This window comes from Cavia porcellus, unplaced genomic scaffold, assembly GCF_034190915.1.
Source record: "Cavia porcellus strain 051 isolate PalLab524CR breed Dunkin Hartley unplaced genomic scaffold, mCavPor4.1 scaffold_21, whole genome shotgun sequence".
Lineage (NCBI taxonomy): Eukaryota > Metazoa > Chordata > Mammalia > Rodentia > Caviidae > Cavia > Cavia porcellus.
The window spans coordinates 8,920,678-8,943,273 of record NW_026947504.1 but is presented as its reverse complement, the minus strand read 5'-3'; the positions used below and the strand labels follow the sequence as shown (position 1 = coordinate 8,943,273).

At 43.4% G+C, this 22,596-nt stretch overlaps 1 protein-coding gene across 1 annotated transcript; it reads left to right on the top strand.

Annotated features, from left to right (window-relative positions):
* Positions 1-3,619: 3,619 nt before the first annotated feature.
* Positions 3,620-22,226, top strand: LOC134471912 (protein diaphanous homolog 1-like). Its single transcript, XM_063232271.1, has 9 exons — positions 3,620-3,805; positions 7,648-7,742; positions 8,096-8,197; positions 8,787-9,026; positions 9,149-9,278; positions 10,115-10,978; positions 11,062-11,197; positions 13,368-13,454; positions 20,355-22,226. The coding sequence occupies exons 1-6, from the start codon at positions 3,628-3,630 to the stop codon at positions 10,309-10,311; spliced, it is 942 nt and encodes a 313-aa protein (XP_063088341.1). The 5' UTR covers positions 3,620-3,627; the 3' UTR covers positions 10,312-10,978; positions 11,062-11,197; positions 13,368-13,454; positions 20,355-22,226.
* The last annotated feature ends 370 nt before the right edge of the window (positions 22,227-22,596 follow it).

The following is a 22,596-nucleotide window of genomic DNA, read 5'->3' as shown; positions in this document are numbered from 1 at the left end:
TGATTTTTTTTTTTTTTTGAGGAGGGGAGGAAACAGGGTTTTACTGTGTAGTTCAAGCTGGCCTTGAACTCGCTTTTGTAGCCCAGGCAGGCCTCTTGCAGCTGTCTCAGCCTCCCCAAGTGCTGGGATTACAGATGTGCACCACCACAGCTGGCTTGTGTGCTTCATTTCTTGGGTTTTTTTGTTTAGGTGATCTATTTGTGATGGGGGGGGGTATTGAGGTCACCCAGTATAATTGTGTTTATGTATCTTGTAGTACTTGTTTTATGAAGTTAGTGTACTGTTGTGTGTCATACTTCTTATCTCTTCCCATTGGATGTTCTCTTAACCACTATGTAAGGACCTTCTTTGCCTCTTCTGATCAGTTTTGCCTTGGGGTCAAGGCAAAACTGCCTCCCCCCATACCTACCTACCTACCTACCTTTATTTCTTTCTTTCGTTCGTTCATTCGTTTGTTTCCATTGCATGGAGTATTGTTTTCAATCCTTCAGTTTTTTTAAAGTTTCTTTTTGGGTTAAATATGTTTCCTGGGTACAGTATATTGTTGGAATTTTGTTTCTTGATCATTGTGCCAGTCTACTTCTGACCAGGGAACTGAAACCATTCATACTAAGAGTTCTTACTGCTAAGCATTGTCTTATGGCTGTCGTTGCCCTATTTCCTGTTGCTGATTCCCTATCTTCTGTCTGCTTAACTGCTTGCCCTACCTGTTGTATTCACTCTATTAGACTTCATGATATTGTTCTACGTGGTGTATTCATACTGTTAGACTGTATGTCTTTGTTGGCATCATTGTCTCTAGGATATTCTTGAGAATTATTTGGAGTGCTAGTTTGATGGCCATGAGTTTCTTAGGGTATTTTTATTATGAAAGTATCTTATTACTCCATCAATTTTGAAAGATTTTGCAGGATGTCAGCCTGGGTTGGACTTTTTTTTTTTTAAGGATTTGAAATACTTCACTCTCTGGCCCTTAAGATTTGTGTTGAGAAGTCTGCTAAAATTTTAATGAGTTTTTCTTTATAAGTGACTCACTGCTTTCCTCTAACCACATTTAAGATTCCATTTTTGTGTTGAACTTTTGGGGTTTTGACTATGATGTGTTGTGGAAAAGATTTTTTTCTGACTGTGTCTATTTGGCCTTGATTTTAAAATAGAATTGCCTTAAGATTTTCTTCCTGTGAGGCTACTCCATTTTGATGGAACTGGAAGTCCATGCTTGTCTTTTAATCTGTCAACACTTGCTGGACTATTAATTAGTTCTAGTAGTTTTTCATTGGACTGGGCATATGTTCTGCAAAAATGAGTTTCATTCCTTCCTTTCTTGTATCTGTACCTTTTTATCTTATAACAAACAAATAAAATTGAGCATGGTTTTCCATTTTTCAATATTATTAATGACCAGGCCTGGTGATTCCAGAATTTGGGAAGCTGAGGCTGGAGAATCACTGTGATTTTGAAGTCATCTTGGGCTTCATAGTGAACCTGAGGCCAGCCTGAACTACAAATAGTGAGGCCCTGTCTCAAAAAACAAAAAATTAGAAAGCAAGAAAGAGGCCAGGAATCTCACTCAGTGACTTAAATGCCTGCCTGACAAGCATGAGGTCGTGAGTTCAATCTCTGGTCCAAAAAAATGTAGATTTAAAAAAAAGAAAGAGAGTATATCTTTTTTATACCAAATGAGAAATTTGCTTTGTTTTTCCTGCTTCTGAAGTTTTGTGATATAATCTGAAAGTCTTCAGTCTCTGTAATTTCCATTTTTTTATATGATCTCTTAAAGGAAACTTTATCTCCTACTCTTCTCACACTCCATGTACTGCAGCCAGAGTGACCGTTTACTTTTTCTTCAGCACAGCAAGCATGCCCTGTCTTAACCTTTGTGATTGTTTTTGGAGGTTTTTTTTGTTTTTCTGAGATACGGTCTCACTGTGTAGCCCAGGCTAGCCTCAAACTTAGGGAGATCTTGCCACAGCCTCCAGGTGCTGGGATCACAAGCGTGTGCTACCATGAAAATCTTTGTAATTGTTATCCCTCTGCCTGAAATGCTTCTGTACCCCACCCCAGATATTCTTGGGTTTATTCCCTCACCTTCTGAAAGTTCTCACTCAAATGTCTTAATTATATAACCCTTGACCACTTCTCAAAGTTGTAATCCATTGTGCCGTGTTTGCTTCCCTACTTGATCTTTTTTAGCACTTATTATCATCTGACATCTCTGTAACTGGTTTATTCTCTTTATTAGAATGAAGGCAAATTCTTTCCTTTCTTTTTTTTTAGTTCTTTTGGAGACTTTCTGGAGATTGTTTTAATTTTTGTTTGTTTGAACCAGGTATTACTCTTCACATGGTATAAAAAGGTTTGTGTTGTAAAGTATTTCTTTTGCTTTCATGGTCACGTACTACATTCCTCTGCTCAGGTGCAATGGTCTTCGTCAGTTTTTTGACTTTCCCTTTAGAACTATTCCCCTATGGCTTCCTAAAAAGTTGATAATCAAGTTATAATGTAGGACGAAGTATTTTACACTTTGATCTGTCCAGAACAGTTCCCATTTCCTTTTCTGTTTACTGCTTAACCTTGTCACAAGCCACTGTCAACTATTTTTAGTGAATATTTGCTATTATGGTAACTGCTGAGGAAGTGGTATAATAAAATACTATTTCCCCAAGGTCTTGAAGTTTGAAATCTAGGTTGAATGAGAAAGTATATATATTAGAAAGTAGCAATGCTTTTAAAAGATCCAAATGATATAAATGAAATGCTTTGTAATTGTTGGCATAGATAGCAAATACCATGAGCATTAGTTTATCAAAATAGAAAGTGAGTACATTTATCAGAGGAAACTTCATGTAAAGGGTACTTGTGTTGGCTTTGGCAAGTTAGAAAAAGAAGGAAAAGAATGTATCTTCTGTGTGTTCACCTACATGATACGAGGAATACATTTTTATGCCTTGGGATTTACAGTTACGAATAACAAAGGCCCTATCTGGTAGAGAAGAGAACATGATGTAATGTCAGTGAGAGGAGGTGCTATGAAGTAGCATCATATTAAGCAGAGATTAGCAGAAAAATCATAGGTTGTTGAAGAAATGAAGAAAAATGTTACAGGGCAAGTACAGGGGATGGCAAGCTATTCTTTCTTTCTTTTTTATTTATTTATTACTCACAACCTTGTGCTTAGCAGGCAGGTACCCTTGGCACCCTGCCCTTGGCAAGCCCCCAGGCCTTGGCAAGCTATTCTTCATAGGCTGTTTTTGTGAATAGTTGCAGATAGTTTGCTGATCCTTGTAAGTAGATAGGAGATAGGTAAGGAATCATTGATAACTATTAGAAATATTTAAATGACATATTTATTATATTGGGGAGTGATCAACAACAGAAATGTGGCTAAAGAGAAGTTAGCTTTGAAAGAATACAATGGCAAGACTGTTATAATATAGAGAGAGGGTGAAGGCTCATTTCCAGCCTGAATAATATTAGTTCAGTAAGTAAGGCACAGAGCCAGGTATGGTGGGGCATGCAAGTTATCCCACCACTGGGGAGGCAGGAGGCAGGAAGATCACCATGAGCTCAAGGCCAGCCCAGGCTACATAAGTGAGTTCAAGGCCATCCTGAACTACATACTGCCTCATGAACAAACAAAACAAAAGGCACAGAGGTGGCTTATCTTTACTCATGTTTTTCTTTCTTTCTTTCTTTTTTTGCTTAGCCAAGAAGGATCAGGAAGGTGGAGAAGAAAAAAAATCTGTACAAAAGAAAAAAGTAAAAGAATTAAAGGTGTTGGATTCAAAGACTGCCCAGAATCTCTGTGAGTAACTCTATAATCCCAACTATTTGAAATATGAAGGAATTCTCAGGAATTTAATTCTGTTGCCTCTAGCACTCTATTTGTTGAATTCTTGCTCTGTCCCAGGCATTGCATAGTGAATTTCCAGTTTTGTGTTTTATCCTTCGGTTGTACCACAGGGTTGGTAAGTAACCAGTTTTATGCCAAGGAAACGGGTTAAGACTTTTAGGTCTTTGTCTAGCCATAGAGCTAGTAGAGTTGTGAAAGAAGAAGCTCAGACTTTCTTTCGTTGCATCCACAGCAAAGTATTCTAGCCTCAGTTCATTTTTTCTATCTCATTTTTTGAAAATGAATGCAAGTGATATTTTGGCTTTACTTAAATCTAAAATTACTTTGTAGTTTAGAGTAAATGAGGTAAGTCTTACATTCTGAGTGGGATCAGTAATTCCAGAAGGTTCTGTTGTGAACTTGTCACCTATACTCAGAATTGTGATTGGCAGAAATTTTTCAGATCAGAAATTTCTCTGCACATTTGAAAAATTTATTGATGGTCTAGACGAATGTTAATTTTTGTGGTTGTTGTTCATTTGAACTGTTGATCCACTTATTTTATTTGGAGTAATATAAATTAAAACTTTTTTTTGGTATTGGGAATCGAATCCAGGACCTTGTGTTTGCCATGCAGGTGCTGTGCCACTGAGCTACATCCCTAGTCCCTTTCTTTTATTTTTTGAGGCAGGGTCTCACTATGTAGCTTGGGCTGGCCATCAACTCGCTTATGTACCTTAGGCTGGCCTTCAACTCACGCCAATCCTCCTGCTTCAGCCTTCCAAGTGCTGGGATTACAGGCATGTGCCACCATGCCCAGCATAAGTTTAAATAACTATTCAACAAATATTTGATGGTCTGCTATGTGTCAAGCTCTAATAGGCACACACTGCGCATGTGTTCCCAAGATGAAAGGGTACATATTCTGTAAAACTCACATAAAATCTTGGGATGTAGTTATTGTTCTTATTGTTCCAAATGAGAAACTAAAGTTCAAATGTTGTGATTTGGCCAAAAATACACTAATAAGTATACATACCTATAAGTGAAATCAGTGATATAAAGAAGGCAGTAAGGAACACTGTGATATAGTAATTATTATTTCTCGTGGAGTGATATTGATAGGGAAAAAAGAATTAAGAAAGAGAATTGAAATTAATTTTATAGTAAGATGGCCTGGAAGATGAAGCTGAGTCCACAACGATTCAGTACCTCATACGTGGTTAGGGTATGAAGCTGAGTCAGGCATGGTCCATGTCCTCTTGAACCATGGACATAAAGGCAGATAACAACAGCAGACAAGGGCTATGATCAGAGGCATGCTACAATGCTTATGAGAGTCCTAGAAAAGGGGACATCTAAACCAAGTGCGGAGTATTTTGGAGGGCGAAATCCATAGAGTATTCTCATGGAGATACTTCCTAAACTGACTAGAAAGCACTGTTACGGAGGAGTTAAATGAAGGATGAGGATGGCTTGGGATGGCTCCTCTTCAGGAGAGAGGTCAGCCCTCTGAAGGCTCAGAAGCATTGTGCATTTCAACAACTGCAAGTCATAGAAGGTTGAGTGAAGCTGTAAACAATATTAAAGGAATTTTAATCAGGAAAATAAGCATTCCAGCTCCATGTCTTCTTAGTGGTTTTCTCACTGGGTGCTTACTAAAGGAAGACTCAGCAGAGGCATCAGTTATGTTACTGCTTTTAAATTGGATGAGAGGTGATCAGGGCTAAAACTAATGTGCTGAGAATGAAAAGACACAGAGTAGTAGGAAGACAGAATTAGTGATTGGCTGAGGGATAAAGGAGGTGTTTACTAAGTCTAGATCACTCTATGGAAAGTAGTAGCATTTACTGAAATGGGCGAATGCCCCAAACCAGACTCTCCTTATTAGGGAGCTGTGGCGGTAAGTGAGGCGGCAGGGTGGAGTCTTTACATGCACTCAGTGGATGCCATGTCTTCATTAGCTTTGTGGGGAAAGAATAAATGGAAATTGTGAAAGTGAGAGAAAGTAAGACTGTTTTCAGAATGCTATGAAATAGAAAAGGTAAAGAGAGAGAGGAAAATTGAATGAAGAAAGTTTTGTGGATTTTTTTTGCTTTTTGTGGTACTGAGGATTGAACCCAGGACCTCTGCACTGAGCTGTATCCCCAGCCGTTTAATTTTGATACAGGGTCTTGCTAAGTCACTTAAGTTGCCCAGCTTGGTTCAACCTTTGAATCTCCCATGCCAGCCTGTCACACTGCTGAGATTATAGATATTTGCCACTGTGCTTGGAATCTTTTAAAATAGGAGACTTGATGTGTAAATGCTAAAGAAAAGGGGCATTGGGGCACTTCTTATGTTGAAACATGAGGAAGAAAGGATGAGTCCATGAAGATGCACGCACACCCCCCCACACACACACACACACGTGTGTATGAGTACACAGTGATAAGCTTACAGGAGTATCGACACACTTTCCTTCCAGGTGTTTCTCAAGTCGTCCTTTCTAGATCTTTTCTAGTCTATAGCTAAGAGCACCCAGTGCCCAGTTTTTAAATGGCAGAAGAGAATGCTGGCCATGTAATTTGATAATGTCTTTGGTTTTTCTCAGGGAAGGAGTAAAGTTTTCTTAAAACAAAGGAAGAGGTGGGACAGCTGGGAGATAGGTTGTATTTTGGAGGAGCTGCCAAGATAGGTGGGAGAGAATGGAATTAGGGAAACACAGAAAGGGATTGATACCAAAGCCACAGCTATCTTTGATGTTGGTGCAAATGCATAGACTCTAATCTGCATCAGCCCAGTGTAAGGGCAGAGAAATTAAATATTAAGTTAGCCAGAACTGGAAGGAACCGGCAGCAGAGGGATAGTAGTAGTGGCAGTAAGGGAGTAATAGTGGAGAGCGAGTGAAATGATTAGACCATATGGTCTGATCAGGACAGACAGCTGGCTGGAACTGGTGCGTAGAAAAGGGAACGGTCAGGAGACTAGAGAGCGCCGCTGAGAAGATCAAAGATCGAATAGTCAGAGATTAGAAAATAAGAGAACTTTCTTGAAGGGAAGGTAGGGGATGGGGGAAAAAAAGTCGTTAGGTCATGTACAGGTACAAATTTCCTGTGATGAATGTGATCATTATGTATACTTAAAATGTACCAATAAACAATTAATAAAAAAGGAAATGAAAACAGAGAACTTTGAGGATAAGGATATGTTTGTTAGGAAAGAGGTCATAGCAGTTGAAGATTGGAATAGGTTGGCCAGGCATGGTGGCATGTACCTGTATTCTCGCTGTTTGGGAGGCTGAGGTAGGTGGGTCACAAGTTCAGGACCAGTTGGGCAATTGAGCAAGACCATATCTCAAAAAAATGTGGGGTTGAGATGCAGTTCAGTGGTAGGGCCCTTGCCTACCGAACCTGAAAACTTGGATACAGTCTCCAGCACCACAGAAGAGAAGGAAAGGAAAAAAAAAGGAAGAAAGAAAAGAGAGGGAAGATCAAGGCAGTGGCAGCTTTTAAGGCGGAATCGTGGGAGTGGGGAACTAAAACAGAGTGAGGTTAAAGTCTATACATAGAGAAGATCAAAGACTTCCTCTGTGAGCAAAGGCAGAGTTGTGATGTTTGTGGGATGTGGTGCATGGAACAGTGTAGCTGGTGTGTGACATAAATGTGGAATTGAGGAAGCTTAAATGCTAGGTTTGGGTTTGGAGCTTGGGTTTTAACTGGATAGGCAGAGTGACTTTCAAGCACTTTCTTGGGAAGATTGTCTAGCATAGGCTTGTAGGATGGCTGGGCAATGGGGAAGAGACTGAGAAGAACGTGTCTTACCTCTTCTGGCAGCAATCTTTTTGGGTTCCTTCCGCATGCCCTATCAAGAAATTAAGAATGTCATCCTGGAGGTGAACGAAGCTGTTCTGACCGAGTCTATGATCCAGGTAAGGAGCAGGGTTGACCTGCAGGAGCCGGCTCCCCTTCATAGCTGTGCACTGGCCTCTGCTCCTCCCTCCTTAGATGAGGAGGACCCTCCCTTACCCTTGCTGACTTACAGTACTAGCTTCAGAGAAATTGCCATTTCTCTGGTGGTCAGGTGATTTTAGCGTATTGCTCAAAAGTCTTGCCGTCACATCGTCACATCGGCTGTTCCCCCCACCTGCCACTGCCCCACATTTCCTTTGAAGTAGTTGTTGGCAGACACAGTGTGGGACTGATAAGAAAGTAAAAATGCTTAGACTTGAGTTGAAAGAATGAACCCACAGATGCCCTTTCTTTGTTTCTTTCTTTTGTTTAGAACCTCATTAAACAAATGCCAGAACCAGAGCAGTTAAAAGTGCTCTCTGAACTGAAGGATGAGTACGATGATCTGGCGGAGTCCGAGCAGTTTGGTGTGGTGGTGAGTTTGGCTGTGGTGCTCTGCTCTTCTCTGGCCTCCTGGTTCCCTTTGCTCTAGAGACCAGCTTGCACACTTGCTCCTTACCACTTGTCTGTTTTGAATCTGTCCTTTTCTTTTTCTTTGCACATGTTTGCAGTGTAATAATTAGATTCGTTGCAGGGAGTCGGTATATGTACTGACACATTTAATTCTTTACATCTCATTCCTCCTCCATCTCTTAGTCCCCTTGCCATTTACAAAAGATGTATCTCCTTTTTCTTACTGTCTCTTTTATTTATATCTGGGTTTCTCATATAACAAACCATGCAATATTTAAGCTATGTCTGATTTATTTCACTTAGCATTATTGTCCCAAGGCGCATGCATTTTCCTACAGATGACTTAAGTTTATCCTTCTTTATAACAAAGTGGTAGTTCATTGTGTATAAATATGATGCTTTTTGTATGTTGATAGGCATTCCATTGACTCTATCTTTCTCTCATTCTTTCCCCTGCTCTGCAGCTCATCCTCCCAGAGGAGGCTGCAGCCTGTATGTTTTTCTGACTTCTTTCTCTTAGCTGTAATGGACCTGCTTGTCTTCCCAACTAGATGGGCACAGTACCCCGGCTGCGGCCTCGCCTCAATGCCATCCTCTTCAAGCTACAATTCAGTGAGCAAGTGGAGAATATCAAACCAGAGATCGTGTCTGTCACTGCTGCTTGTGAGGAGTTACGCAAAAGCGAGAGCTTCTCCAGCCTCCTAGAAATTACCCTTCTTGTTGGAAACTATATGAATGCTGGCTCCAGGAATGCTGGTGCTTTTGGCTTCAATATCAGCTTCCTCTGTAAGGTGAGGCATGGGGTTAGACCAGGACACCTGAAAGGAAGGTGTGCAGGCCTGTATGTGACCAATGTGGGCCTTGAGGCAATCTTGGGCGGGTCAGGACTGATGATTTTTCCTCTTGCCCCAAGCTTCGAGATACCAAGTCTACAGATCAGAAGATGACATTGTTACACTTCTTGGCTGAGTTATGTGAGAATGATTATCCTGATGTCCTCAAGTTTCCAGATGAACTTGCCCATGTGGAAAAAGCCAGTCGAGGTGAGGCAGGTCAGGGTGAAGAGTGAAGGTGACTCTGAGCCTCGAAACATTCAGAAATAAAAAAGACACAGTCTGTATTTTTCATTGTTGTTTTTGTTTTTTGAGACAGGGTCTTCCTATGTAGTTCATGTTGTCTTTGAACTTACTAGGCTGGCCTCAAACTTATGGCAGTCCTCCTGCCTCAGCCTCCCAAGTGTTATAGGCATGCACCACCAATAATCTAGATTTTTGAATGATTTTCAATTCAGACTGCAGTAAATAGGAAGGGTTTTGTAAGTGAGAGGGTTTAGTCATAGTTTATAAGCCATAGGGGAAAGAAGTAGGGCTAAAAGAAGATTTCTGTGTGTTGAAATGGAAGCAGTCTTTCTCTTCCTAGAGAAACACTGAAACACTGGAAAGGCAGGTGTTTTCAGTCCATGATTTTTGTGATTCAGAAAAGCACAGACCAAATTAACAAATATCACGTCTGGCTATCCTGGAGTTAGGCAAAGCATTCAGTAGAAATAGGACAGATTTCTAACGTGCCTCTGTAATTCTATGTGTCTCCTTCCTCTAAAATGATGTTCTGTAAAATAAATGAGACCAAGGCCCTAGGGGATTTTTTTAGATTAAACGTCTGTCCTCTGTTCTTAGTATTATGGAGACTGAAAGTTAAGTTACCAAATAGTTTTTCTAGTCTTGCTGCAACGATGAAACCTACGTGTAAAATGATTAGAGGTCGGTAATAAGAGAACTAGTTAAGAAGCAGAATATATATCCAAAATGAAGAGTGAAGCTGGGGGGTCTGATGCCAGAGTTGCTATTACGCTCTTGTGCTATTTTTGTGTTTCCTGTAGTTTCTGCTGAAAACTTGCAAAAGAACCTAGATCAGATGAAGAAACAGATTTCTGATGTAGAACGTGATGTTCAGAATTTTCCTGCAGCCACAGATGAAAAAGACAAGTTTGTTGAAAAAATGACTATATCCTTTCTGGAAAGAAGGGTGTTGCTTCTTAGGGAGGAAAAACTTACCCTAAGGGAACGACTAGGATAGATGTGGCAATGTCCAGCCTCTCTTTTCTCCCAACAGTGATTTTCCATTAAACACATAGTTCCTGAAAGCACTCTCGTTGTTGTGGAAGTGAAAGAAAGCCAGGCGTGCAGATACACTCAAAGCTTCCACTGTTTCCTTTCCCGTCCCCATTGCCACTGCACACACATTAATTATTCTCTCCAGCCTTTTGGGAAATTAACACTGCTACTGGACTTGTGTCTGATTTACCCCCGATGAATTTATTTTAAAGCCTATGTTGCTTTTTACTCAAAACGCCTTCGTCATGCTTCATCCTGTATGTGCTGAGCAGCCTCTTGCTGTTCCTGTTGTGTCAGTGTATCGTAGTTTGTTGCCCACCCTTTCCCTCTTTGGGTACTTAATTGCTTCTGTGTTTGCTGTAATGCATGATGCTGTATTGAAGGTCATTGTGCATGCTCATGCATCTTTGAGTCATTCTCTGGGCTAGGGAACTGGGTCTTCTTCCTTTACTCCTGGGCTGCACAGCTTTGTGAAGGACGCACAGGAACAGTATAATAAGCTGCGGATGATGCATTCAAACATGGAGACTCTCTATAAGGAGCTGGGCGAGTACTTCCTCTTTGATCCCAAGAAGTTGTCTGTGGAGGAATTCTTTATGGATCTGCACAACTTTCGGAATATGTTTTTGGTGAGCATAGGCAACCTGCTGTCTTTGCACAGGGGTCTTGTTTGTTGATGGTGAGTATACACGTGTTCTGCCTCCTCCCCCAGCAAGCAGTCAAGGAGAACCAGAAGCGACGGGAGACAGAAGAAAAGATGCGGCGAGCAAAACTAGCCAAAGAGAAGGCAGAGAAAGAGCGACTGGAGAAGCAGCAGAAGAGAGAGCAACTCATAGACATGAATGCAGGTCCGTGCAGAAAGACTGACAAGCTCAGATAGGAACAGCCATTAAAGTCTCTGACTAGAATCTAGAGGCCGAAAGAAAAGCTTAGGTCTGAGCTTAGCTCTTGGCAGATGATGTTTGGCAGCTTTTCACCTCCAAGATCCTGATGCTGGACTTTAACCCCAGTTCAGTTACATGCTTATTCCAATTTTCCATGTTGAGATCTTTTTCTGTCCTTTGGTAGTTCTTGCATGTCTCCCTCAGCAATTTTAGTATTGTTGTAATATGTATTCTTTCCTTCTGCCTGGCCAGAGCTTCCTCTGCCTGTTCTCATTCTCTCCACTAAATCTTTTGGGTTTTTCCCTTTTCCTGACTCTCCTCCCTTGGTGGCTTGCCTTCCTTTTCTGCTTGTTTCAGTGAGAACCGCATCTCTAGTGCCTTAGCATAGTTGCACACACCTATGAGATCATAACTGGATTGAACTTTGGAGGGGGCGGAAGGCTGGCCAACTTCTTTTCTTCAGCAGAATCTCTCCTTCACTACCAGAAGCATGTCTTTGTTGAAACATGTGGTCTCAATTACTCGGCCTCTGTTTCCTGTGTCTGCTTCTTTCCTGCTGCGGATTCTCTGCCCTCCCCACCCCCACTCACTGGCAGCAGAAATGCACCAATACAGCATATATTGCTCATGGTACAGAAATGAACTTGAGGGGCCATGAACCTTCTGCAAATGAAGGGGTCTTCAGAGCTGTTCAGTCTGGTAAGACTCAGAATGCAGAGCAGGACCATAACTAACAAGCCTCAAGGACTACTCCACTGCCTGTTGCTCCTGGGAACTGTTAATCATACTTTTCTGGAAAGTAGTCTCCTTGCCTTTATGTGAGTAACGAACTTTGTTCCAATAATGCTCTGAAGAACCATATTGAGTATCCTTACCTTCTTTCCCATTCTCCCTGGGCCAGTTTTTCACCTAGGAACTGGCTTTTAGGCAGTGAGGGAAGGTGAAGTCCAGTGGACAAAAATGGGATAAGAACTGTGCCCAGTCAACAGGTGGCGTAGTGGGCCTGGCCCTGTTCCGGTACCTGGGTCAAGCAAGTGAGGTTGGAATGTAGGTCAACTGCACTAGTGATGTTCAGACAGCAGGTGGCGCTGGGATCAATGAGCCCTGCCTTGGAGCTGGCAGCCAGCTGGCTCCTTGGGATTTCACAGTTTCAGATTTCGCTATCCTGAGCTGTTGCCATGGAAACTGAGCCAGGCTAGAACAAGGATTCTACTTAACTCTTTATATTCCAGCCAGGCTGCTGCTTTAAAATACAGAGCTGGCTTCAGGAAGATGCAGCCACTGGAGGTAGCATTTAAGTGAAATGCTTCTTTTGAAGTGATGATAGTAGTTGTCCTGGGGATTGAACCCAGGGCCTTTGCACTGAGCTACACTCCAAGCTACCATCCCTCCTTTCAATTTGAGACAGTCTCACAAAGTCTCTTGATTGCCCAGGCTTTGCTCCAACTTGCAGTCCTCCTGCTTCAGCCTCCCAGTGGGATTACAGATGTATCCCACTGGCCCCAGCTGGAGCACACTTACTTTTAATTAGTACATGTTTGTAATACATAATGCATAAATTTGTCCTGGGGAGTTGGTACATGTACATATAGCATCTTAATTCTTCTTGTCCTTCTCCTTTGCTGCTTTTCCTCTCTCTCTGTCTTGAAATGCTGTCCTTTTTTTTTAAATGCTGTCTTGAGCTGTGTTTTTTATCCCTTAGCCATGCTCTGGAACCTGCACCAGGCTCTGCATGAGTTTGCAGCTGCAGTACAACCCTTTAGGATAAAGAGGGAGTTGTATGGTTGCTTGTTAATTTTAGCATTGCCATCTTGATATTCACTCTGGTCTTGGAGTTGGGTAGTTGTGTAATTCTGTGTGCCTAATCCTGGTTAGTGCAGGGAGGGTGACACTGGAGGAACATAGCCCAGGGTTTGTACTGAATAGTAAGCAAAGAATCTTTTCTTCTGGCCAGTTTTAAACAGACACACCTAAACAGGGGCCTGTAAGATCTGAAGGGGAGCCTTCCTTGTCCTGATTTGTCAGCCCCTGTATGAGGGGGGAATCCAAACAGTGGCTTTGCATTTTGTGGAGCTTGGCCTTTGCTATGCTGTTCTGGTTAAACCATTTGCATATCTATCTTTGTTCCTGACAGAGGGTGATGAGACAGGGGTGATGGACAGTCTTCTGGAAGCTCTGCAGTCAGGGGCAGCGTTCCGACGGAAGAGAGGACCCCGTCAGGGTAAGTAACCAAATGGAGCCCAGCTAGGGTATTGGAGGGTGAGGCTCCTCTGCTGTGGTCCTCCTAGTGTTGAGCAGATAACAGTGCTCTGCAGGGTCAGAATCTTCCTGTATCCCCACATCAAGTGTGACTTAACTTGTTCCTCTAGCCACACTGGGAAGTACTGAAAAACCAGGGTTTGGGGGCTGGGGATTTAGCTCAGTGGCATAAGCACCTGCCTTGCGAGCAGGCAGTCGTGAGTTCGATCCCTGGTACCAATAAAAAGGAAAAAGGCCAAAAAAAACCCCAAAAAAAACCAAAAAAACCACCACACCACCACAAAAAACAAAAAAAAACAGGGTTTGAGGGAATAAAAGCAAATCAGTTATATTTGACTCTTCTTGCATTTCTCTCATTCTCAATCAGAAATTTGGAACAAGGGAACCATGTTGTAAGACACAGGGTTTGAGTGGGCATTTGTGAAAAAGAACTGACCTACAACACACAACTGTATTGTTAGATGTAGATTGAAAAATGAGTCCTTACTCTCAGCTTCACAAGCAGAAGACACAGCAAACATGAGGTGTCATTGTCTTCAGACATAAGAATGTCTTGAGAGCCCTTTCAAGGATTATATTGTATTGGAGCACTGCCTTTCCCTTGTGCACAGTGACACACACACACCCCCCCCCCACTTTCCTTGCCCTCTCGAGACTCCTTTTCCCAACTTGCAGATTTAAGTGGATTACACTGGGCCAGACCCTCTAAAAGGAATTGTGGAGAGAGAAGACAGACGAGCCCCACATTAGGATGGAGAAGGATTAATGAGTAACTTTCTCTTGAAGGAAGGAAGCATGCAGTGACCAAGAGGTAGTTCAAAAGACAGTGTGGCCAACATGGCCCTCATCAGGAGTTGACCTGTACCATGGTGTCTAGCCTCTAGTGAGGCTTTCCCAGGTTGAAGGATAAGACCGCGTTAAAAGATTTCTGCTTCTAAAAGAAGTTAAATCTGTGTTCCCTGTGTTGGCTGGTACACTTTGTAGGCCTGGTTGATAAGAGGTTTCCTTGGAAGTTACTTTAAAGAGATGAAGTTTGATGCCTGGCCTTCGTCATTGCTGAACTGTTAATATGCCAGTGTCTCTGAGGCCTGTGGTAACTGTTAAAGCCTGGGAAAGGAACCTAAGGTTCCAAGTGGAGGGCATACAAGCCCACATAAACTCAGGCTCCTGGCCCATACATCACAGATCACTGGAAGTTTCATCTGTAATGACTGGCTGGCTGCCTACTTCTACCCATACTGAATCCCTCTAGGGAGATTTCCCTTCTGGGGCTCTTCTATATAACCTTAAAACCTTCCCTTAACAGAAAGGTGTATAGTCAAACTTGTCCATTTTGTGGCATCCTTCAGTACAGCCTCTCTAGTCGGAAGAAGAGGTAGTGTGAAGAGTGTATTTCTCTGGGTTAGAGCATTTAGTCTTACTGATACAAGTGCTTGGGTAAGAGTATAGCTATTAGTGCTACTTTGTATTTGGACTCAGAGTTCTCACAGCATTGTTTTCTACTCGGTATATAAGATGATGTAACTCTACATTCAGTACGAAGCCTGACGAAAATACATTACATTATACTTACTGTCTTCTACAAACCCCTTGGTTAAGTGCCAGCCTTCCTCAGACTGATGGGGAATTCCCTTTTGAAGCCTCTTCCTGTGGAACTATGCTCGAATCCCAGATGCTTCCTGTACAGAGGCAGCCAGACAGCAGTGGCTTTCCTCTGCGTGGGAGGTCCCAGTCTCTACCTCTTTCCAGGTGGGAAAACAGGACTTACAGGCGGAGAAAGAAGGAAATTTGTCAGGATTCAATATTTTAGCAAAGACCCAATAATGAGAGTACTGTCTCCAAGTGCAGAGGGAATGCAGGGTTGCTGTTAGGAGATACTGAAATGAAAAGAAGATGAAAACAGGAATTGTGTAATTTTAAATAGCTTCACTTTATCTTTCTGGGTTCTGGATTTGCTAAGTACGCCTGACCATAAGGAGAATCTATCAGGGGAGACATTTTTAGTTACTTTGTGACTTTTTAGACTGTGGCTATGTCACATTATACAAACTTAAGCAGAAGGTCAGGCATCAAAGTAGTGAACAAAGCATGTTAAGACTAATGTGGGATCAAAAGGCACAGTCAGATCAGCAACCGTGTGGTGCCGTCATGTTACCTTAGACAAGTCACTTAAAGTTTCTGAGACTTAGTTTCTTTATATATAAAGTGAGAGTTCATCTAGAAGGGTTTCTTAGGGTCGTTAAATAGTGTTTTTACTTTGTGATTTACAGTGACAGTAAGATTACAAAGAGAAGAGAAAGACTGGAATTAGAAGGCTCCATTCTCAGAATACAGACTTCAGAGGCTTCAGGTTTCTGCTAGGCCTGCTGGACTCAGCTGTTCTGCCCCTTACTTGGCTATCTGTGGCTGCCCCTTCTGGCTGCTTACTAAGAGCCAAAAAACAGAAGTACTGTCAAGCAGATCTGCCCCATAATTCTCCTCATTCCCAACCAAAGCAGCTGGCCCTATTCAAAGACACTAGCCTTTTCCTTAGAATTTAAAGGAATGTTCAAATCTTCCGGTCTTCAGAGACATGAGGGAATAACCAGTATACAAAGACCCATTGAAGAGCTAGAAGAGGAGAGTTACTATCAGGGCTGGTTCATTAAAGGCAACACGTAAACTGCTGTGACCTGCTGAGTGTGGCAGAACAATGGTTTAAGTGTCGGGGAGAAGAATCCATGTGATTGTGTTACAGCTACTATTTCAGGCCCATGATTGAGTCAGCTTGTGGTTTTAATGACTCAACTTTATCTCCATAGCTGAATTATATAGCCTGTTTTACACACAGACCATTTGCTCACTGAGATACAGCCATGCTCCCCTTCCTCCCTTCATCTCTTCCTTTCATTTGCCTATTTATTTAGGTGTTTTGTTTTGGCTTTTTGAGACACAGTTCCGTTATGCAGTTCAGGCTGGCTTGAACTCACTTTGGAGTCCAGGCTTGCCTTGAACTCAGAGTGCTCTTGCCTCAGCACCTCGCAGGCTGGAATTACAGGCATATGCCTCTAAGCCCAGCTTCCCTGTATTTATTACTTTACAACTTCCCAGTGACCTCTACCTATACTATAAAACATTAGTATTGGGAAGACTCTTAAGATTCTTCATGATTAGTTTCTAGCCTGCTAATAGATGAATGGTATTAAGACCCAGGTAAGGTCTTGACCAGCTCTCCATAGCTGGCTAATGATACAGCCAGAATCATAGCCCATTTTTGTGAACCCACATCCAGGACTGTTTCCACTGATCCTGCATACTTCAATATGAGACAAGTGGTTCCTTGTAGGGGCTAGAAATATTGTGTCATGTGGTCTAGCAAGAACAGCCCTGGACATGGTGAAGTTTTTTTCAGGAAGATTTTCCAATGATCATCTGTCTTTTTTTTTTTTTTTTTTTAAGACAGGGTCTCACTGTGTAGTCCAGGCTGGCCTTGCACTCATGGCTGTCCTCCTGCCTCAGCCTCCCAAGTGCTGGGATTATAGATGTTCACTACAATGCCTGATCACCTTCTTGCAAGAGTGATATAAGTATTCCTGAACCACTGTTTCTCTTCTCTCTTTGTAAAAATAGGACAGAAGGTATAATTAGGAGAGCTTTGGATAATAATGAGTTATTTAGAATGGTAATGATTGCCCCATCTGTCCCAGTTTCATCTTCCCTAAGGAAGTTTATTAACAAGAGCATTTCCTCTTAGTAGTGGTTCCTAGCCTGTCTTTTGAAAGTTTTTTTCCCCAAATCATTAACCTTTTCCTATCTAAGTCAACTATACTTCTAGTGCTATGTGATTGGTTTTGCACATATTTTTATCCTAGGCTAATCACAACTTCTGAGAACCTGGCCTCAGACAGCGTTGAACAGTATCCTAAGATTGTTCCCTTCCTCCACAGTCACAGGACCACCTTAGGCCATCAGCCCGTAGATCCCCTCTAGTCAAAGATTGATCAGGTTCCGGGACTTACCTGCTAGTCTTATTAAGTACTCAAGTTCAGGAAAGAAGGGATGGTCAGTTTTTCTTGATTGTTAAAGCTGTGCACCATAATGATGGCAGTACAGATGATGGAAGCTGAGAAGCCTGGGTTTTGTTGGTTATGTTGCCAATTTCAACAAGAGCTTTCCCATCCACCTTTCAATACTTACAAGGGAAATCTCTGCCTACTGACCATCTGCTTCTGATTCCTATGAAATCCATAATATATCAGAAGCTTCTTGAGTCTAGGAAAATCCTAAAATCCTGCTGATTAGTACAAAGGTGTCCCCTTGGTTTACAGAAAGAAACCAAAGAAGGATGCAGCTTAAGACTTGCTACAATAGAACTCTGACTTCTGCGTTGCCAGGACAGTGTCCCCAGAGGCCCATGTTTTTTTCCCAGGGTCCAGAGCCAGAAGTTACATATTTCAACACGTACACTAGATGTACGTTAGTGTCACACACAAAGATGGTTGCAGTATTTTTCAACTGCTTCCTAATTTGAAGAAGTGACGAAGTGGCATTGATGGCCACAAATGTAGCTCAGCCATACAGCACTTGCTTAGCACATGTAAGGCCCTGGGTTCAATTCCCGGTCCATCAGAAAGAAAAAGAAGGGGCCAAAGATGTAGCTTAGTGGTGCAGCACCTGCCTGGCAACCACAAGGTCCTGAGTTCAATTCCTGCCCCCCCCCAAAAAAAAACCCAAAATCAAATCACAACCTTTCTGGGTATGACAAGGGGGGTCCTGGAGCAAGTACTTCAGAAGACAGTGAACATCAAGACGGCTGAGGGAAGGGTTTGCCATTGAGAAGAGACTTAAGGGAGGTGGGAGAAGGGCACACATGTAGAGCATGATAGTCGCAGTTGAGTGCATTCCTTCTCATCACCCGTCACCTCCTGAGGCGATAGTTTGTGTCCCTAACCCAGCGAGTTGCTTGGTGAAGTCCCCAGAGTGTAGGTCACACCCCTCTGATCCCAGTAAGCCCTACTGGGGCTACTGACCATCTGCTTCTGTGGGTGTCGGTCAGCATCTTTACTGTTCTTTCTCCTCTTGGTAGACAGCCCTGTGTGCCCCTGGGAGGAGGAGGAGGAGACCTATAAATTGGTAACCAGCAGGCATGCTGTGCCGTCCCCGTGTGACCTGCGGTAGCCACTGCACATGCAAACAGTGGCTCTGGGGCAGGACTGCAGGGAGACTGATGAGTCCCCGAGAAGACTTGGGCTCTTAGACTCTGTTTGGCTTCTTCTTGCCTAAAGCTTTTCGCTGGTCCAGAGGAGGCCCTCGTTGGCCTCTGTGGACTTGTGTCTGTAGCTGTCCTAGTCCTGTAGCTTTCACTTGAGGAGCATTAGACCCTTTCATCTCCTCTTGCTGCTTTGCAGCACAGGCATGATTTCTCCACTAAAGCTTTTCTGGGTCTTCAAGAAGGTTTAGGTTTGGGGTATATGTGCATGTGTAAATTAAAACACCATTTTAAAGTACAGTATACAATTTACTGATTTTAGTATACTTATACGATTGTGCAACTGTCAGTATTTTCTAATCCCAGAACATTTTTATCATCTCTAAAAGAAACTTTTTAAAAATTAGCAGTCCTTTTTTTTAAACTCATATAAAAAGTATATATTTATAAGGTGATGATATGTGTGCCCATATTGTATAATGTTCAAACCAAGGTAAACGTAGCTACTCAGACATTGAAATCCCTTTAAGATTGCAATCACTTCTTCCCTTCAGCCCCTGGCAACCAGTGTTCCACCATTTCTCTGGAGTTGCTGAGCTGGACATTTTATGGAGAGGGAATTATAACATACATTATCTTTTGTACGTGGCTTTTTTCACCCAGCAACTCTTGTACATATCCAGTGTCAGTGCCACTTCTCAAAGGGCCTGAAAGAGGGGGATGTTATGAGAGGGGCACAGTTACCCCCAAGGAGCTGTCTTCCTGTTGAGGAAACTGGGGCCAAAAGTTTGGATTTTGTGAGCAAATGTGGAAGTTTGGAGGACACATCCCCAGCTGAACAGAGCGCATGGATGAATGGTTCTCTTTGCATGCAGGATGACGGCTGCAACTGCACACTTCCTAGCCAGGGCTTTTTTATAGGGTCCTCCCTTGACCATCCTTAACCCCAGCTCTGCCTTCTCTGACATACACGGACACACTTTCAGGCCCTTTGAAGAGGTGAGAAAGAGTCAGGTGTGTGGGTATTAGTTGGAGGATCACATAGGAGTAAGTGTGCAAGTGATGCCAGTTTCTCTTACCCCAGCAACCGCCAAAGTGTAGTTACAAAATTGCACTGGAAAAAGCTGTCTTGTGGGCAGGCTGAAATGTGTCTTGGCCTAGGACAGTGATGAGGGACTTTGGAGAGCTTCGGTCCTACAAAGAGCGCGCTGCAGCCCGCACGCCTGACAGGTCACCCCCCGCCCCCAGCCTAGGAGTTTCTGAGGACTACCTCAGAAAACAAAAATTACACTATACACTAAGCTTTTGCCTTTTTAATTCCACCAACCCTATGATGAGAAAGGGGATTTTTGAATATCTCATTACACAACCATATTCAGATCTTTGTGCTGTTGTCACCAAGGAGTGAAGGCAAGGCGTGCTTTTTTTTTTTTCTTTCTTTCTTTTTTCTAAGTTATATAAGAGCAGAAGGGCGTGCTTTCCAGTTATACCACATCTTATATTCTTTGCCACCCAAACCTATGTCCTACATGCCTCTTCTTCAAAATAAGGGCCTTTGTGAAGCTGAAAAGGTAGCCATATTTGCATGGCTTTTGGCTTAGTGTCTGCTGTACACTTTTTGAAAGAGATTAAATTAAATGTTCCATGGACGGGATCTCATGTCTTCTCTTGCAGGCAATAGGAAAGTCGGGTGTCTTGCATCTATGCTACCTTCAGACCTGATCAAAGATGACGTCATAGCTGCTGTTCCTACCAAGATACCCAAGAACAATGAAGGAGTCCCCACAATCCTTGAGGAAGCCAAGGAGTTGGTTGGCCGTGCAAGCTAACCTGGATCCCGTGGCCATGGCAGCTCTTAAATGGAGTCCAGACTGTCTTGCCCTGCAGCATATGCTAACGGGTCAGGGATGTTCATCTGGAGCAGCCACTCCTGTCACCCTGACCCTGTCTTTCTGTCTGGCCTGCTGCTCTCTGAACATCACATACATCTTCAGCTGCCCAGAGACCAAAAGGGCAGTACGGGGGAGGCCTGAGCCCAACCCAGCCAGCCCTGACCATTGTGTTACCAAAGCAGGGTCTGTGTTTGCTGCCTTAACCCTGTCTCCTCTGTTACTCGGAGGGCCTTACTCAAACGAGGCCCATCCTGCTTTCCCAGCCCAGCTTTCTAGTGGGCCTTCCCTTGGTCAATCTTGCTGGCTCTGTGCTTTTCTTTTGTGGTTTCTCTGGCCCTGAGAACAGCATGGGGCTTATGAACTTCGGGCTAGAGCCTTCTTTCATTGCTGTCACCTCTGCTTTTTCCCCTGTTGGCCATTGTTATTTATTACTAATGCTGTGGCATTGGGAGCTGCTTCTAAGGAAGCAGGGAGCAAATCCCACCTTACCCACCTTCCTGGGAAGGGGCTCCCAAAACTAAAAGAATCTGGACCGTTCGACTTGTGCCCCAGTGGCCTGTGGGCAGGTGCCTAGGGCATAGTGACAGCGTGGACCATGTCCCCAGCTTGCTGCCATGCTTTGTGCCCCTGCCTCCCTGAAACCTTGGTACCAGCCGCAGGCTGCTGAGCCAGGGTCTTTCCTTATGCCTTTCCCAGAGCTTCGGTGCATCTCATCTGGAGTATGGGCTATAGCGTGACCATCCTACACCTCACCCTCTGTCTCCAAGGAAATGGGAGGTGGAGCCTCCTGGCTGAGAAATTGTTTTGCAAATGGATCTATTTTTGTACAAAAAAAAATTTTTTAAAGAAAAATAACTTCCTTTCCCCTTCCCTCTCCATAATCAAAGAGGCTTTGATGTAAGATTCAGAGTTCCTGGGGTTTCTCTTCATAGGCCTCAATGCTGCGCATGCCCTTGGACCTTGGCCTCAGCAGTCAAAGCCTCTGAACTCTGAGCCCAAGACAGATCCTCTGCAGCATGGGTCCTCGGCAAGAGGAGTCTCTTCTGGTTGGGCTGGGCCAAGCCTACAAGTAACAGGAGCTCTGAGGTCACAGGTTTTATGAATTTAATAAACTACCGCGCCAAATGTACAGATGCTAACTGGATATCCTAAAAGTAGGCCCAGAGGTGCTCACACACTGTACCACACTTCCTTCCACTGAACTGCTTGGTGGCCCTCCACCTCAGTAAGCTTGGGATCGCTGGCTTAGGGTGGCACCTTTACCCGCCATGTCCCTTAGAGCTTCCCACACCAGTTAAGGAGAGAATGACATTGTTAAAGATTGGCCCAGAGGTTCATTTGCTAAGAGCAAGGGGAAGCTTGGGAGGGCCTGGAGGGGGCTTGGGACCAGGAGAGAGGGTTCTGGTTGCTAGAGTTTGTCTCTTAAGGGGCACGGGCAGCGGTGTTGCTCTCTAGGGTCAGCTTCCTCTTGCTCGCAGACGTCTAGGGCTTTGACCCTTCCTTTTTTAATGTACTTTTGCTAAGATGCATTTAATTTAAAAAAACGGGGTTTGGGGACAAGATTCAGAGGTATTCCCTCACCTCTTGGGCTCCTGGGATGTTACCACCTCCAGTTTGACAGGTTTCCAACTGTTAATAAAAACACTGAATAGCACTGCTTTCCAGGCTCCTTTGTGAAGTTTTGCACTGTTTTCACTCTAGTGGAGCGAGCGTCCTCTACTCTTGTACATCACACCCCTGGTTGGCCCGATAAAGCTGTCAAAAAGCTAAAGGTGCCAGGCACTGCCCACAGGGCTAAATTAATCCTTGGTGGCTTCTGCCTGGCCAGAGCGCACCTCAAGGCTGTTGCCTTTCCGTAAAGAAGCAAGATGTCCAGTTGAGCCTCCGCCTCTCCCGCTGCTGCTTGGGGTCCTGTTCTCATTCTCACATCTCACTTCCCGCTTCCTCGTGCCTGAGGTGTGCTGTAGTCTGCCAGCACTATCTGTGCCTTTCTGTCTCATGGAAGTCTGACTCCCATTTTCCTA